This window comes from Dendrobates tinctorius, unplaced genomic scaffold, assembly GCF_039654945.1.
Source record: "Dendrobates tinctorius isolate UK_male_01 unplaced genomic scaffold, ASM3965494v1 ptg000091l, whole genome shotgun sequence".
In the NCBI taxonomy this organism is placed as follows: domain Eukaryota; kingdom Metazoa; phylum Chordata; class Amphibia; order Anura; family Dendrobatidae; genus Dendrobates; species Dendrobates tinctorius.
In genome coordinates, this window is record NW_027361759.1 from 11,725,329 (window position 1) to 11,744,731 (window position 19,403).

Genomic DNA, 19,403 nt, shown 5'->3' on the forward strand with positions numbered 1-19,403 from the left:
CGATCACATGTCATGCTGTTTCTTCTGAACAATTGTTTTCAGTGTTTTGTTCATCATTACACCAGTAATAATAAAAATGCAATGTCAGGAATGCTGACAATTCAAGTATCCATCCAGTCTGTCCAAAAACATTGTCAGCAGAAATGACTACAAATAAACAATCATTGTGAATAATTGGGCTCATCGTGCCGGTGCTATGTCATTCCCCTGTATAAGCGTGAAATATTTAGAATGTGGTAGACCAAGATAATGCAAGAAAAAGAAATACTTAAGCATCAGAGCAATGAACCTATGCGTAGGAATGTAGTGGTTTCTTTTACTCTTCGCCACGACAGCACCCACTGGAGGTATCGGATCCGCCCATTTGGAACAGGAAACCCTACAGGAAAGATAAAAGGGGCGGTCCGCCTTTCCTCCTCAGTTTTTGGTTTCCTGTTCCAAATGGAGCAGGATCCTGCAGGATCTTACCTGGGCCATGCATCCGCCTGTGCGGTCTCTTCGGGAACGGCAGGGGCTGCGGTCCGGAGGCAGCGTCGGGGGAGACTCCGTTTGACGGCTCCCCCCTCGTCTGGTGGCATAGTGGTAATGGCCGGGTCCGGGGAGGGCCGCCCGGTCTTACCAGGGAGCGCGCCGGTCTGGCATCCGGGAGATTTCCCCCCCCCCATTCCCATCGGTGGGGGTATAGCGTGGATGGTGAGGCCATGTGCGCGCGAGCCGCGTGTGTTAATAGCGGTGGCGCGGGAGCAGGCCGGCGCCCGACGCTCCCATACCCCGGAAGTAATGGTTGAACTTCCGGGGTAAGATGGCGATGACGCGGCGCATGCGCCCTGTGACAGGGCGACTTCCGGGGCAACGATACAGATAAAGCAGCGCTGCAACATTGGAACATGTCGTCCCCCGCAGAGTCGCAAACCCCAGCAGGGGATTCAGCTGGGGGCAACTCCACCAGGGACCGCAGCGCCAGGACGGAGACTGCCCGCAGGAGCGAGGCAGCAGAAACCCGATCCAAACCGTCTCAGCCATCTGAACCGGTATTAAGCTTCACTGGGTGAGTGTGCAAAGCATATGCTCTACCTATTAAGCTAACCTCCTCTCCTCCCCCCCCCCCCTCCCCCCTCTCTTTACCTTTGACCTCCCGTTTCAGTCAAAGAAAAAAGGAAAAACAAAACATAAAGAATGTGCATTATGTTCAGAGCCTCTCCCTGACTCCTACCCCAAAAAACTCTGCAAACAATGCATGAAAGAGACCAGGCAGGGGCCGACGATATCTTCTCAGGATATCCGAGCCATAATTAGGGAGGAAATACAAGCCATCAACCGCGCCAGCACTCCCGCAGAGTCCAGGCATAGAAAACAGGTTATTGTCAGTTCAGAGTCAGAGGAAGAACAGGGGTTAAACTCAGGCTCCGCATCCACGTCCTCATCATCATCCTCGAAGGCGGAAGGACGCGCATGTTTTCCTCTGGACAGCGTAGATAACCTGGTAAAAGCGGTTAGGAATACTATGGGGTGTGAAGAGGAAAGGGGAGCCCAGACCGCGCAGGACATTATGTTTGCGGGATTGGCAGAAAAAAAGAGGAGATCATTTCCAGTAATACCGGCAATTAAAGATCTCATCAAAAGGGAATGGGAAAAACACGACCAGAGGGGTTTTCTCCCATCCGCTTCAAAACGGAAGTACCCGTTCACTGATGAAGATCTATTAAAATGGTCTAAAATACCAAAGGTGGACGCTGTCATATCCTCCACTTCCAAACAAACCTCGATCCCGGTCGAGGACGCAGGATTGTTAGCAGACCCATTGGACCGAAAGGCTGAATCCTCGCTCAAAAGGTCCTGGGAGTCCACCACCGGGGTATTCAAACCCGCAATAGCCAGCACATGTACTGCTAGGTCAATGCTGGTATGGCTAGATCAATTAGACCAGCAGATTGAGCAAAGAGTGTCAAGGGAGAAACTGCGTGCAGCCATCCCGTTGATAAGAGGGGCAGCTGCCTTTATGGCAGACGCTTCAGCGGACACCCTAAGACTTGCAGCAAGGTCGGCAGCCCTGGTGAATAACGCCAGACGCGCGCTTTGGATAAAAAGCTGGAAAGGGGATGCACAATCATAGTCCAAAATTAGTGCAACCCCATGCGAGGGTGAGTTCCTCTTCGGAAAAGCCTTAGACGAAATTCTCGCCAAGGCAAAAGAAAGGAAAAAGGCCTTCAGTGATTCTCCCATTCCGTTTTATAGGAAAACCTTTAAAAGACGGCCATTCGGGAGAAGAAGACAATCGGACAGAACGAGATGGGCCACGAAAGACGAAAAGCAGAAGGGTACCATCTTCAGAGGGCCAACATATAGGAGAGAAAAAAATTAAAAGTTTAGACCCACCGGTTGGGGGCAGATTAAAATTTTTTTTTACCAAATGGGAACAAATTACGTTAAGCCCATGGATTTTGAATATAATCAAGGAAGGAATAAAGATTGAATTCCTTCGAATCCCCTATGAGTTCTTTGTTATAACTCGCCTTAATTCCTCACTTCAGCAAAAGGCTCTCGAAGACGAGATTCGAGTCCTGCTAGCTAAAAAAGTTTTAGTTGACGTCCCTGAGGAACAACAGGGTAGAGGCTTTTACTCTCCCCTGTTTTTGGTGTCTAAACCAGACGGTACATTTAGAACCATTATTAATTTAAAGAAGCTAAATTCATTTATAAAAAATTATAAGTTCAAAATGGAATCGATTAGATCCACTATAAAGCTTCTTTTCCCAAATTGCGTAATGGCAGGGATTGATTTAAAAGATGCTTATTATCATCTCCCTATACACAACAGATTCCAGAAATACCTAAGAGTCGCAGTGGAAGTCGAGGGCAGGATTCGTCATTTCCAATACGCGGCCATGCCCTTCGGGCTTTCCACGGCACCAAGAATATTTACCAAGGTGATGGCAGAAGTGATGGCCTACCTTCGCCAAAAGGACACACTAATTGTACCATATCTAGACGACTTCCTAGTAATTGGGAATTCAGTCAAACAATGTACTGAACGCGTGACTGACGCAGTCTCCTCTTTTCAGAGCCTTGGCTGGATCATCAATATCCAAAAGTCCAGACTCGATCCGCAATCTCTCCAGACATTTCTAGGATTTCAACCAGATTCCTTGACCCAGAGATGTCTACTACCCCAGGTAAAAATCATCCTCACAAAACAAAAAATACAAGCAGCTATAGATAAACCACGTGTATCCTTAAGAGGAGTAATGTCACTATTAGGATCACTAAATTCTTGCACCCCGGCAGTCCGGTGGGCCCAGTACCATGTCCGTACACTACAACACCAGATCCTCCAGGAGGATAAGCGACATAGTGGTCGTTTACAGAGCAAAATAACCCTGTCACAAGAAGTCTTGACTTCCCTAGAGTGGTGGTTAGACGATGACCATTTATGTTCAGGAGTCCCATGGGTTATAGTTCCATCCTGTATTGTAACCACCGATGCCAGTCCCCAGGGCTGGGGAGCCCACATGGAGAATGGGTTTTATCAGGGAAGGTGGAGTAAAGAGGAATGTGATTACTCATCTAATTTAAAAGAACTGACTGCAGTGTTCTATGCTTTATACAATTTCCTTCCGCAGCTCCAACAGAAGCATGTAAGGATCCTGTCGGACAATACCACCACAGTGGCATATATAAACAGACAAGGAGGAACTCGATCAGAGACTCTGATGTCTTCAGCGGCAAAAATTTTAAACTTAGCAGAAAACTATTTTTTGTCCCTCTCGGCCCTTCATATAAGAGGCGAGAGCAATCAAAAGGCAGACTTCCTAAGCCGTCACACTCTACGACAAGGAGAGTGGTGCCTCAATCGGAAGGTCTTCAGGGACATAGTAGCCGCATGGGGACAACCCGAGGTGGATCTTTTTGCCACAAGGGAGAACAGGCAGATAAAAACCTTTGCCTCCCTATCTCCGTCAGATCACCCAAACATACTGGACGCCTTTCTAGTTCCATGGAATTTCAACCTAGCGTATGCGTTCCCTCCATTGATCTTCCTACCTCAAGTAATTCGGAAGATCAGAGACGACAAAGCAAGAATAATCTTAATAGCACCATTCTGGCCAAAAAGACCGTGGTTTTCGTGGCTGCAGATTATGTCGATAACAGATCCTTGGGTCCTTCCAACTGCCAATCTACTCTCCCAAGGCCCCTTTTTCCACCCTCAAGTGCTCAGCTTGCACTTGACGGCGTGGAATTTGAGAGGCAGTTATTGAGGACAAGAGGATTCTCGGAGTCCTTAATTGCTACACTACTACAAAGTAGAAAACAGTCCACGACCCAGATTTACATTAGAATATGGAAAAAATTTCTTCAATTCCATACAGTACCTCATACAACAGAAGTTCCGATAATCCCAATCTTGGAATTTCTGCAGAAGGGGAAAGACTTAGGCTTAGCAGTAAATACACTGAAAGTACAAATATCGGCATTAGGAGCACTATATGGCCATAATATAGCAGGCAACAAATGGATAACTCGTTTTATTACAGCATGTGAACGAATAACTCCAATCCACATACCCTCCGTCCCTACATGGGATCTAAATCTGGTCTTAGACGCCCTAACGGTAGACCCCTTTGAGCCGATCGACACAATACCCTTCAAATACTTAGCACTTAAAATGGCCCTCTTAGTATCACTAACCTCAGCTAGAAGAGTGGGTGATATTCAGGCCTTGTCAATAGATCCACCCTTTTTTCAAGAATACCAAGACAGATTGGTATTAAAACCAGACCCTGCCTACCTGCCAAAAGTGGCAACAAAATACCATAGATCTCAGGAGATACTCCTCCCAACCTTCTATAAAAATCCCTCTACTCCGGAAGAGCAGAGGTTCCATACTCTGGACGTCAAAAGAACTGTCCTAAAATGTATTGAGAGGTCCAACAGTTGGAGGCAGAGTAGGGCCCTATTTGTTTCATTTCAGGGCTGTAAGAAGGGGTATGGAGTCACGAAGAGCACCATTTCCCGGTGGATCAGAGAGGCCATTCGTTTAGCCTACTCCGCAAAAAACGAAGATCCTCCAGGGAACATCAGGGCGCATTCCACCAGGGCAATGGCAACCTCTTGGGCGGAAAAGGGAGATGTTCCGATTGAAACTATATGTAAGGCGGCAGTTTGGTCATCCCCTTCTACCTTCTATAACCACTACAGACTTGATCTTTCATCAACCTCTGACTTAAGCTTTGGCAGGACTATCCTTGGCACGGTGGTCCCACCCAGGTGATGGTCTCTGGAATCTCTCCAGTGGGTGCTGTCGTGGCGAAGAGTAAAAAGCCGGATTACTTACCGGTAATGCTCTTTTAATGAGTCCACGACAGCACCCGTTCACTTCCCCCCCTAAAGATATGAATAGTTAAAGTATTACCAAATAATGGATAAGAAAGATGTTAAAATAAGAGAACATTGCCTAATCCTTGGCGGTCCTTCTGGTACTCTGAAACGTAAAACTGAGGAGGAAAGGCGGACCGCCCCTTTTATCTTTCCTGTAGGGTTTCCTGTTCCAAATGGGCGGATCCGATACCTCCAGTGGGTGCTGTCGTGGACTCATTAAAAGAGCATTACCGGTAAGTAATCCGGCTTTTTTAAAACTTTTTATCATTTTTTACATAATTATGTTAAATTCCTAATTATAAGCTAGAAAGAATGCCATGTTGTTCATCACATCATGCGGTGCATCACTTTATGTTAGGGAAAGGTGTTAACATTTCAACAGGTCTGGAATCCTATTGATAACACAGCATCATTTTTTAGAGACCACCTGCTGCATTGGCTGCTAAAGCTCAAATCCTTAGCTGTATGGATGGTAGCCTATGAAAAGAATTTCACAGCAGCAGGCGAGCGTCCTAAGAACAGCACTGCATCTTGCCAAAGCCAGCAGCCTACAAAGATTCAAAGCAATTACCTTCTTGACTTTTAATAACACATCCTCCGAGAACGCGTCTTGTGTCAGCATGCATACTTGAAATGTGTGTTTTCATTATGGAGCTCCAAGCAAGAATGGATTCATCACTGTAATAAAACAACATCCTCTATATAATTTTTACATCACAATATTCTTTTATTCCTTGTTTTGTCAAAACCTAAACCTAGAATAAACCAAGCTGAGAATCAGTAAAGGAAAAGTATAGAATAATGCAAGATTCGCACATCAGCTCCCAGTTTGACAGATCTGCGTTTCGTTTGGAGCCTGTGGGGAATCTAGTTATTGTTAAACAAGTGGGCATGAAAGGTTTTCCCTTTACTTCTGAGTGCCATGGGGATGAGGAATATAGCACTTTATAAGTGGCAGGCATCTATTTTGGCTTTGCTCAGATTCTAATAATCAGAAGTATCTTTCTGTTGAATAAGCGCTTTCTTTTTCGAATGTGTATTCTGTAAGAAACTGTGCAATACGTTTAGCCATGTTCAAGGGCCTTCCCTTATAGTAATTTGTCATATTGTTTATATACACTAAAAATGAGAGCCCAACTAATGGGATTTCCACCGATTCAAAGGACCATTGTGTCCAGTAACTAGGGATGAGCTTACCCGTGGAAGTTCAGGTTATTAGTGTTCAACTGAACTTAGGTCCAAAGGTCTGTTAGTGTACCCAAACCTGAACCCCATCGAAATCACTGGGACCTGAACTTTGTAGCTATGATTTCTCTCTTCGATGCTGGACTGTAAAACGGACTTCCAAGAGAAGTCCATGTTCGGAGTTCAGCACCGGACACTAGGTATCCGGAATGAACACCGAACTTTACAGTTTGGGTTTTCTCTACCAGTAACCCAGTTTTGGCACAGAAGGTGAAACATGCTTATGTGCAATCACGCTCTACTGTAGAAAGTGATGGGAAGTATAGTCAAGTAAGAATGAGGTTTTCAATGATTTCAGAATTATGAATATGAGAGTTGAATAGTAGTAGGCAGGCATCCTTAAAACAGCACTGCATGTTGCTAAAATTAGCAGCCTACATATAGATTCAAAGCATTTACCGTCTTGACTTAATAGCACATCCACCGAGAACTCCTCTTGTGTTGGCACGCATACTTCATATGCGTGCTTTCATTGGGGTTGCATGCCAGGCGATCATGCAGACCAATCTTTGATGATCCATTTATGGATTACAGATGTATTCAGGTGGGGATTTGCAGTTGCAAGGTACCATAATCAGTGAGGCTCGTTGTGGAACATTTGTTTTACACTTTTGAGCTCAAATTCATAAACTTAGAAAATTGTTGGGCTTTATTTACAGTGAATTGCAGGATAATTCATAGACTTTCTTCTTCTTTTATATAGGGCCTAAAAATGCCATATGCTAAAGTCTGTAGTGAAATATAAAGTGAACTACATCCAAATTGCTTTGGTTTGTGGCATTTTTTAGTTTAGGGTTTTTTTTCTTTTTTTAAACGCATTACAGCGCATTTTTTTTCAACAGACCTCTTTATAGATCTTGAAATATATCATGCATTTGAAAATGTGGCAAAATAGAAAAACATGAGAAGCATAAGGAAAATGACTTGAAATCCATACATTGTAGAATATCTTAGAAATACTGTAAAAAAAAAATTGTGCGTATCAGCTCTTATTAAAAGATTTAGATATCGGGGTGAAACGAAGACTATAAAGTAGCACACGTTCTTGTTCAGCGGGATTTCAGAAAGTGATATCGTACATAGCACAGCAAATAGATAACTCTGTGCTGATAGGGCTTTAGTTCAGGTGAAGTTTAACACATGATGGATTTCGGTACAGAAGTATGACGAGTTATGTTCTCTGCTCTCCTTGATATGTGGAAATGGAAAGTTTGGAAATTTCTTGAATTTAAAAAAAGTGACACAGATGGGTGCAGTCAGTATAAGTCTGAATAGACATAATCAATAGTCATTGACCTTAACCTTCGATTGGATAGCTCATCTGTTTTCTAATAGGTGTTTTTAGAAGAGAGAATACACTTTTTTGTGCCTGCTTTCACAGCACCTGCGTCATGTAGAGAAGAATGCATTTCTCTGCAACGTTATTGCTTTATTTTTAGTATATCTGTCTCATTTGAAAGATCCGCTTAGTGAGAGGCTTTATACACATTATTAAATACTGTGCAGTTTTAGAACACTCGAAAAAAAGCATCTCAAGGATCAACAAACATCTGTAACTGCACAATTTGATGCCTGTGCACTTTTTCAAGCCATAGCAAATTTTAAAGCTGGTTGTATTGAGGGTAAGCATTTTACTATGTATTTCTATTTTATGCAACTTAATCTGCTTTATAAATGCAAATACCTCGCATTGGCACCATGCAAAGCTTACAAAGTGACTGGAAAGAATTGCTCGAGGTAAAGAAGACAGGAAAAGTGGAACAGAGAGCACATAATAACTTTTATTTAATGTAAATGTCACAAAGATGATTTTTCTTTTCAATTACTTGATGCAGCCTATATAATGCATTGTTTTCATCACATTTCCTTTATTATCGGGTATGTGTTGTGGTCAGTAACATTTGATTAGTCATGTAAAGACAATCCTTATTTGTGTAGCATGTCAAACTGTATCAGACTGATGAGCACCTTGTCCCGATTTCCACCAACAAAATATGAATATTATTAAAATGGGTATTAGCAGTGCACACTTGGCAAAATATTTGCTGTATTCTTTCTAGAGTTTTTCTGTGTGAGAATATTTTTTTCTGGTTTGACACAAGCAGGAAAATGAAATTCAGTGCTGTGATGTTTCTATTACCTGATGCAAAACAACAGCGACCTACAAATCCCGTCCCAACCAAACATGGTTTCTGTTAGGAATCCTTCATGGTGTCCATCATTTTACTAGAAAAATTGGCATTTTTTTTACAGGATCTATAAAGGCTTCTAATTGAATCTCCTACAAAACGACCTAGCCAAAGCTTTCCACTTTTAATGGTCGACATGGCACATATTTTTTAAGTAGTTTACACCAGTTTTTTAGGTAAACCAACTTCTAGTAATTTGCCAGTTTTTGCACTTGCAAGTTGTTCACATTTTCGACTTTTGCCCCATGATCAACATTGCCATGGTGAACCAAGTTAGAGCATAGTCAACAACTTTAAAGAGTTATTCCCAAAAAACTTGTTAGCCTATATCCTGTAGAACTTGCTCAATCTCAGCTCCATTTATTGACATTTTAGGATCTCCAGAAATAGCTACGCTTTGTACTCAGCAGACCATGAAAGAAGTGGAGGTTGAGCATGTGCACCTCCATTTAGAATGAGTCTGTCTAGCCCTAATCTCAGAAATGCTGGGGGTCGCAATTTTTGGAATTCAGCCAATAATAGTCTATGGATAAAGGATAAACTTTTGCTTGGTGAATAACTACAGATGAGCCGATTGATTTCACAGTACTCTGGTCCTATATCCAAGTCAGTACCTGGCGGCTAGACAAGAAGTCATCTAATCTTTTTCTTTGTGGTGTCCCCGGCATGGCATTGGATTTGTCAGGACTGGCGGGACTTCAAATGTGCGTCACATCGCACCAGCACTTGGCTGATCAAAAAGAGAGAGGAGATTTTCTGTCCTACTTAACTGCCAGGTAATACTGACTTGGACACTGTGTCAGAGTCTTGTGAAACAATCTGTTCATTTCTAGGAAAAAGTGTCATGCACGTTTTGGTGCAATTTACTTCAACAATTTTCTTTTTAAACTGGATTATTAAACCCCAGTCTTGATGAATCCTCTATGACTCTAACTGAATTGTAAAGCATCTACTACATGGAAGTGTCTTCCCTTAGCCTTAGGCCTGTTTCACACATCCGTTTTTCTGCTCAGTCGAAATCTGCCAAAATGGTGGAAAACATATCCGTAGGCAGATTGAAAAAAACGGGTGGCAGCGGACCGTTGTTTTGACGGATCCGGGTAAGGTAGAATTTTAAAGGAACCGTGTCTGGGAGAGAGAGAGAATTTTTTTTTCAGCCACCAGAACCGGGTTTAGGGTTAAATTTCTGCCAAAGGTAATTCTTCTGGGCATGCGCTGTGAAAAATGCGGATCCGGCCAGGCAAAAAGTTACATGGTCCGTTCAGTCATGTCAGCGGACGCCAAAATTTTGGCAGATCCGTAAAAAAACGGATCCAACAGATGACCATCCGTCAAGATCCGCCGATAATGCAAGTCGATGGGAAAAAAAACGGATCCGCCAAGAAAAATGGCGGATCCATTTTCTTTGCAACACGGCGGATTTTGACTGATGGAGGCAAACGGATCTGTGAAAGAGGCCTTAGGTAGCAATGTACATCACTAATCCTTCACAGTAGACTTGTTATTGTTGCTGCCTAGCAAACAAATTAACCTTAGAGAAAATCCTTATTTGTGACGGTTTTGCTTCCGACATTTTTGATTCATTTGTCTCTTCTGATGTACACAGGCAAACAGCTGTAACCTTCTCCTTGACATTCTTCTCTGTGCCTTGCAGTGCACTGACAGGCTTTCACAGTGGGCAATGTGATTCCTTTTCAATATAAATCATATGTAAAAAAAATGAAACCTCTGGGGTAACTGAATGGCATAGGTTTGGAAATGTACGACACAGTGATGAAAATGTGCTAAATTTACTTTTTTTTTATATGACCATACCTTTTGTGCTCTATGCAATGTTTCATAAAATAAATTGAGTAAATTCTCGGAATGTTTCACTCTTTGTGTTTCTAATCGATCATCGTTGCAGGGTTTGCCTGTTAAACTCTTGGGGGTGTTCTTCACTCTGCATTAAATCACTCTAAGGTTTGGCAAATCGTAAATCGGTTTTCCTCGAACCACATTAATTTAACTAAGGAGAAATAGTTTACTGAATATCTTGGCAGTGCTCCTAATGCGTTGCAGACGGACATCGGGGTTTATGGGTTTTTTAGAAAGAAGCCTGCATTTTTAGTTTAAGTTCTATTTAATATTTTAATTGCTACTACGTAACTTTTATGCCTGTAATTTCAAGAACATCGCATGTAATGGTGCCCTGGACACTTGTAAAAGATGAACCATTTTCCCTGCACTGCACTTCAAACTGATACGCAATAGATAATTTATTGCATTAAATGAACCACCAATTGATACTCTAATAATCAGCATTTGCTTTATGTTTTTTCAGCTCAGCCTCGAAACATGTAGGAAAAGAACTTGGTAACACAGAAGAAAACAAGAAGCTTGAAGAAAATAATCATAAATCAGAAGCATAAGAATAATATAAATAACACAATACTCAAGGTAGATTTCACCAAGTCAGCTTCTTCCAAAGCTGTTTCCTTTTACAAGGACATGTTCCACGAATCTGAGATGACTGTAATCCAAATACATAATGACTACTCCCTTTTTTTTTCAAAGCACAGCTTAGACTTTGCATAACAGAATGATTTCTGTATGATTTGCAAATTCTCATATTGCACCTGGTTTATACCAATAGTAAAGAATTCACGAGTCTGACAATCAATTTATCAACAGACAGTGCCTCATGAATATTTGACGTGAAAAGTCTGTGATGTCACTGATGTATGGTACATTGAGGCATTATCTTCTATCGGCTCTGCTGGAAAAATGTCAACTGAAGCAGCACTATCAAATTGCACATTAAAGTATGTTTGTTCAGAAAGTTGCGACTGTCATAAATTACGTCTACTTTGGGAAACGGTCTTCATTACGGTAGCTGCCTTTTTACAGGTATATTAAATAATCGGCAAATGGCTTTGTCCATATTAGGGCATGTTCACACGTGGTGTTTTTGATGAGTTTTTTTATGCACCTGTTCAGCTGCGTTTTATAATACGAGCAAAGTCTATGACATTTCAGAAATCTCATGCACACCTTGGTTTTCTCATCCTCAGTAGTTTGTGCTTTGCTTGGTTTTTGCAGAATAGAGCATGTCACTTCTTTCAGCGGTGAAAAAAATCCAAGTATCAGGTTTTGATTCATTTTTTATGCCAAAACATTAAGAAGTAGCATGAAAAAACGCAAGAAAAACGAAGCAAAACCTTTCTTTCTGCAGCTTCTTTACAGCCAAGAGAGGAGGTTTTGCTGCAGAAAAAAACGCACCAAAAACCCCACGTGTGAACATAGCCTTAGAGAAACTCATTGTTTGCCATGCTGTGTTGGATGGCACTGCACGCTCCTTCACAAAGCGACCTTCATATTAATTGTTTGTCTAGTTAAATCTCCTTGATCACAGTAATCTGATGCTAGTCGTCTGTAAAAGCAGGGACCATGTAAAACAAATATAATAGGAAAATAAACAGCCCCCAACCTCTTCTGAAACAGTGATCACCCACTAAAACTACATGCATCAATTTTATGTGTAAAGTATTGAATTTTTTCTTATGTTAGCTGTTCAGATTTAGTGTTAGGGACTCGCAAAATCTGGGGATCCTTGACGCTTGGATTGCGAGCTTATCTGTCTTGGCCAAAATAGTAACTAATACCCCATATCTTTTTGCACTTATCATTTTTGCAGGATGCACCTAGGCCTCTTTTATGTTGGCTTGGTTTTTTCTGTGTGATGCATGTATATAGTGCAGAACAGCCCTCCTGCTAATACTATGGGCGTGGTCTATAGGCTGTTCAGACACTTTGCACCGTACTGTGTGACTGATGTCCTATGCAAGCCTTATCTGTGTGCATTTTTCCCACTAGGCAGCCAGCTCCTCTTTTGTTGGGATACTGGCTGTCTTCATCAGTGGGTTGCACCTGTGCTGCCCTAAGCTTTTATCAATGGAGGTCTGCTGCATCCTGGTAGTGCATCAGTCAGGGTCTGGTGAGTCTACCTTTCATATGCAAGTTTTTTTTAAAGCAGAAGTGCTCCATGGTGAAAAAGAACGTACATCAAGAAAAAAAGAAATCTACGCAGATCGGGATGTGCTAGATTTAGGCATGTGATTAGTTCAGGTTCTCCAGCTGCTGCTCCACCTGTGAGCCATGAGAGGGACATGAAATTAGGATGCCTCATGGGTGCTGCTGATGTACTGGATGACCATTCAAGTAGAAGGTTCAAAATGCGCTTAATACAGTGCAGTTCATTTCAGAATCCCTTTGATTCCTTGCTCAGGCACACACATGTATGTTGGGAATCAAAACGATTCTGAAACGCAATGAAGTGTATGAATGAAGTCAATTTTGTACCTTACACAAAGTGTCCGATGCTTCCAATTTTCCATTTCCCTATTCTATAAAAATTAAATAATAACATATTCCGCAGCGCTTTACACATTATCATCGCTGTCTCCATTGGGGCTCACAATCAAAATTCCCTATCAGTATGTCTTTGGAATGTGGGAGGAAACCGGAGTGCCCGGAGGAAACCCACGCAAACACGGGGAGAACATACAAACTCCTTGCAGATGTTGTCCTATGTGGGATTTGAACCCAGGACCCACTGAGCCACCGTGCCACCCATAATTACCCCAAGTCCAAAAAATATGTGAATAGTGACACCAGTGTAATATTTCTTCAACCCCTTTCGCCTGGAGGTAGTGAACCAGCTAGTGGAGCTTATTCAGCTTATATTCTTGAATTATCGATGCTCTACATATATACACATGGAATCCATCAAAATAAACCGTATGCGGCACTCACCATAGTATGTTTTCAGAAAGTTCTTTATTGCATGTGGTTATTACAGAACTTTCATCTCACGTAGACCCGTTGAAGCGTGGAAACGCAAAATAATCATCATCCTTTTCACTCTCCGCATACCTCTGCACTTGGCCATCTGACCACATGCAATGACCACATGCAATAAAGGGCTTTCTGAAAACATGCTATGGTGAGTGCTGCATACTTTTTCTTATTTTGAAAATAATTACTCCCCAGCTTTAATTTCTTTTTTTTTTTTTGCCTTGTCTAATGAATGTATATACTTGGAAGATTATCATCTCTGTTCGGATGCTGCATCTGAAACTAGAGGCAGAAGATACACTAAATGATAAAATACGCTTCCTGTGGGAGCAGCATCATACTTTGGACAATGCATACAATCTTCTTTATAACAGAATGGTTTCCTGCTTTTCCCCATTTTTCCTTTTAATAAAAATATTTTTAAAAATCTATCTGTGCAAAAATAACGGGGGCTTCAAATATTTTTTGAATAAGGGAAGCCGTAATCTTTATGTAGATAAATAGGACATTCCATGTAGAGATGACACATGCCTGCTTTTTATTATCCTTACACTGATGTAAGCCAGGACGGTTTAACAACTCAATTTTTTTTGTAGCTTTGTCTGTCTAACTATGGCGATGCTAATCTAATTTTGCTTTTTTTCCATTGTGTTTGTAGGGAAACCATGATGAGCAGGTTGAAGCATGAATGTGGATTGTACTCAATGGAATATATACAATGGAACTGCAAATGTTCATGGTCAAAGTATTAAACATTTGTACCAAGTTGTCCCAGAATTATGAGGAAAATTATTTCTGAAAAGGATCAAGAAAAACTGTTCCAACAGCCATGATGATAGCTTACCATGTTGTGTTCTGTTATTTTTTTATGTAAATGTCTGCACTGAAAATTTGTTTTGTTTGCCTTTTATGTAAATTTTTTTACGTAGCTATTTTTATACACTGTAAGGCTTTGTTCCGAGAGTTGCTGTCAATCAGATGTATAGTGTAATGTTATTATTTTTTATGACACTGTTTGACGCACAGGTACATTTCGAATCCTGAATGCCATCGGTAAAATAAAGTCCTAAATTGAGGTTCCACATGACTCGCTGGAAAGTTGTATTTTTGCCTCGAGCCTAACCGGTTGAGCAGTTATTGAGTAATCAGTATGCTCGAACCTAGACGAATGATTCCGAGAACTTTTTGCCCAGGCTGTAAGGACGCGCAAAGCAGTTGTCGCCACACTTGACTAATTTTACCGACTGCATTACAGACTCTTTCATATTGTTAATTTAAAAATAACTGGAATCTTTATTTTGGTTATTCACTGCCTTATGAACCGCATTCTTCTGGAAAGGAGTCATGTACCGCCATAGCTGTGCATTGGAAAACTGTGTTTTATTCACATGATTGAAGAAGACTAATTATTGAAGGACCTACCTAACTTATAATTAATGCTTTGTCTCACGCTTTTTCTTTTTGTCATTATAATTACATTTTTAATTGCTTTTTTTCTTTTTTGCCATCACCAACAGTTGTAATATTTGCAGGGTAAATTGAGTGATTGCCATTGTCTCGTAGTCTGGCTTAAGCTTTAAACTTCACTCTTTATTTCTGTATCACGTGGTCTGTACAGCTCCAGCAGTGCTGCTTTTTGCACATTCCTCATAATTATCTTTTGTCGTATGAACATTTGGTCTGTGGTGAAGGAGGCGCAGTTATTAAAAAAAAAAAAATTATTAGCCATATCTCAAATGATGACACGTGTACTACAAAAGTAGCAAAGATTTACACATCTCTGGTAAAAAAAAAAAAAAAAATGTTCCTACTTGTTTGACAAATTAGAATTGCTGCTGTAAAGGCAATAGCGTTAAGGAGCTTGCAAACGTATGACTGTTTATTAGATGTTCACACATGGAGCAAAGCCGACTCAGGCACTCCACTTCTGTTAAGTGCGAGGATCTAATAAGGTTAGGCCTTATCTCCATACGACGAGAAGCAGTTGTGTGCTTCCTCCTTAAAATAAGCATGCTCCATCTGTATAGTGAGCGTAAATGACAGCCGCGACCACTTACAGCTTTTAATGCTCGGTTCTTTAACCACCGCAATTCTTCAGCAGCCTGCTTCGCAGTGCGTTGCAGGAGTAAATGGGTTAATCTGCTTTATCGTTTTGTTTTATCGAACACTAAAGGTTATGAACGCACCTACAAACAGTCTTGTGTTAACCGGTACATAATTTATCATTCAATATAGAAATCAATAAAATGTCTGAGTTTTTTGTTTTTTTTGTTACATTTTAAATTTGTAACTTTATAAAAAAGAAAAAAAAAATGTGGTCTCTTCAATGCGTGTAAACTTGGTATTGTAAATGGACAGCAACGAATGCATTGAATATCACGAGATGTATTTGAACCTCTGTAAACCGGACTTATGTTTCCAGAGATTGTACATATAAAAGTGTATTTACTACAAGCTTGTGTGTGCAAGGGTCAGTTGGTTTATTGTCACGGATTACATGGATTGTTAAAATATCAGTTATTTCTTTTGTAATTGTGTTTTTATTTCAACATTCAAACTTTTTTTTATTACTCTTTGGGTTTTTTTATTTTATACAATGAAATTGAAAAAAAAAAACGGCACCCAGGATAGCGGTATTTTTGTGTGGATTTTCACAGATTTCTTGGCTAAAGTAGAAGATATCTAAGACATTTAGTATAATTTTAAATTATTATAATGTATATTCTCAACTACAGTATGTGTACAATCGTAAGTCTGAGTGTGTAAATTAGAAAAATACTATGCATACTTTTTGACTAATACAGTGGAGATAAGACAAAATGGTCCCAGTAACAATGATTTATTTCCCAAGTTAAACAAATATGTAAGTGTAATTCATTTTTCAGGGTAACATTTGTATTAAAAAAATTAAAAAAAAAAGAAGCTTGCAGTCATAAATATATAAAATTATTGAAAACTCAGTTATCTTTTTTGAGCCTTATGAGTGCACATAGTCCCATGAAATCCATTTCATATTGTAATCAAATTTATTACCCCTTCCCATCAATGAAGATAATATATGATGGAATCCTGAATTTGATACTTATAAAGGCAGAATCATGTCCATACTTAACCCATTTACCTCCAAGCTTGTTTTCACCTTCATGACCATACCAATCTTTACAGTTCTGTGTCACATTATGTGGTAATAACTCTGGAACGCTTCAACAGATCCCAGTGTCTCAGATGTTGTTTTCTCTTGACATATTGTACTTCATGACAGTGGTAAAAACTTTTTGATGTGACTTGCGCTTATTTGTGAAAAATGGAAATTTGACGATGCTTTTAAACTAGGGAGTTATGTCACACAGTATGCAGTGGTGTGAAAAAGTGTTAAGACTTTGGCGTGGTCTAATCAAAGTCTTGATCTTCATACAATTCACATTCTGTAGCATGACCTTCAAAAGGCGGTTCACGCTTGGAAACCCTCTAATGTGGCTGAATTACAACAATGCTGCAAAGATAAGTGGGCCAAAATTCTGTTTGGTGTTCTGAAACATTTAAGTGTGACAATGTCACATAGAAAGGCTAGTTTCACATTAGCGTTTACGGCCGCAGCTAAGCCCCGCCCCCTGCCGCACCTCCGCCGGTAGCTCCGCCTACTGACGCATGACACTGCATGCGTCATGCATCCCCTATCTTTATCACTAAGGACGCAGGCCGTGCGCAGTATGCATTTGGCGGCGCCTGTGTCCTTTTGACGGTGCGCCAACCAGCGCCAAGCACAACCTGTTGCAATTTGGTTGCGCTCGGCGCACCGTCAAAAGGACGCAGGCGCCACCAAACGCATACTGCGCACGGCCTGCATCCTCAGTGATAAAGATAGGGGACGCATGCAGCGTCATGCGCCCAGAGGCAGAGCTACTGGAGGAGGCGTGGCAGGGGGCGGGACTTAACGGCGGCCGTGCGCAGGCTGACGCTGCGGCCCTAAATGCAAATGTGAAACCGGCCTAACTGACCAGTGCGACATGACCCAACGATTGGTGGGTCACCAAACGGCAAAACAAAAATGCAAGGTAACACCAGGGAAAAATTTAACCGGTAAGCCCTGCGATAGGGAATGGGGAAATTGACACTTGTCTTCATCTGAGGATGTGCACTGCTCTTACTACCATCTCTATACGGGTGTTTTCAACCCATTGGCAAGCAAGATACTTAAACCCTCACTTGCCCTGCTCCTACCCCTAAGTAGGGAATTGGCAAGTGAAAACACTGGTCCCACCGCTGCACTAAGACAACATAAGGTAAGACAAATATCACAGGAAATTGGAAACACAAAAACAACACTTAGCCTTCTCTGCTGCCATGCACTGCGCAGCAGAGTAAGGCACCAGATAACATCATTCAGCTGATGAGCCACTGCACCAGCAACCTCCTATCTTCATCCCGGTTGGTATCCTAAAGGACCTGTATCACCAACCGTCAGCTGATTCATCAGGTGACCTTTTAAAGGATGGTGGAAGTGGTCACAACCCTGCATCAGAAAACTCAGCAGCAATGTAATTACACCAGCCGCCACCGGGGGGGGAAAACTGACATTAACCCCCGATGGCCTGAAAGGAAAAAAGTTTTAATAAGAAAAGCCAAATCTGCCACAGATCCAAAAATGTATTGTGACAGACAAACATGCAAAAGAATAGGAAATCAGGATGGGAGCAGGCACTTTTTCAAACCACTGTACATAACATTTCTTACATGTCTACATCAGCACGATTTTTGACATTTCTTTTAAGTGACTAAGAGCCCTACATGACAAAATACCCAAAGGTAACACCATTCTAAAAACTGCACCCCTTAAGGTGCTCAAAACCACATTCAATAAGTTTATTAACCATTCAGGTACTTAACAAGAATTAATGAAATTTGAAGGGAAGAAATGAACATTTTAATTTTTCTTCTGACCCAGATTTTTTTTATATTTTCACAAGATAACAGGTGAAATTGGACTCCTAAATTTGTTGTGCAATTTCTCCTGAGTACGTAAATACCCCATATTTGGGGGAAAACTACTGTTTAGATGCGCGGCAGAGCACTGTTTGATTTTTTTGAACGCAAAATTGGCTGAAACCAAGAGCGGACGCCATGTTAGTTTGCAGAGCACTTGATGTAGCTGAACAGTTTAAACCCCCCAAAAATAACCCCATTTTTTAAAACTAGACCCCTCAAGGACTATCTAGATGTGTGGTGAGCACCTTGAACCCTCAGGTGCTTCACAGACGTTTATAACAGAGCCATGAAAATAAATCACATTTAAAAAAAAGTTTTTAGTCCCATATTTTTTATTTTTACAATGGTAACGGGAAAATGGGTGCCAAAATTTGTTGATCAATTTCTCCTGAGCACGTGGATACTCAATACGTAGGGGAAAACTACTGTTTGGGCTCGCGGAAAGGAAGGAGCACTTTCACTTTTTGAGCCCAAAATTGGCTGGAACGAATAGTGGATCACATGTCAAGTTTGGAGAACCATTAATGTGCCTAAACAGTGGAAACCCCCCACAAGTAATCCTATTTTGGAACTAGACCCATCAAGGAATGTATTGAGATGTGTGGTGAGCACCTTGAACTCTCAGGTGCTTCATAAAAGGTTAGTACATAAAACCGTGAAACTAAAAAAATAACATTTTTCCCACAAAAATGTTCTGTTAGCCTCAATTCTTTTATTTTCACAAGGGTAACAGGAGAAAATAGAACCCAAAATTTGTTGTGCAATTTTTCC

General features: G+C 41.1%; 1 protein-coding gene across 3 annotated transcripts in view; it reads left to right on the top strand.

The window, feature by feature from the left end:
* ALCAM (activated leukocyte cell adhesion molecule) overlaps positions 1-16,166 on the top strand; it is a 138,405-nt gene extending 122,239 nt beyond the window's left edge. For all 3 annotated transcript variants that reach the window (XM_073586242.1, XM_073586241.1, XM_073586243.1), the window contains 2 exons: positions 11,134-11,249; positions 14,305-16,166. In XM_073586242.1, coding sequence (XP_073442343.1) covers positions 11,134-11,221 — 88 coding nt within the window. In that variant the 3' untranslated portion in view covers positions 11,222-11,249; positions 14,305-16,166. The remainder of the gene's footprint in view (positions 1-11,133; positions 11,250-14,304) is intronic.
* Positions 16,167-19,403: the final 3,237 nt, after the last annotated feature.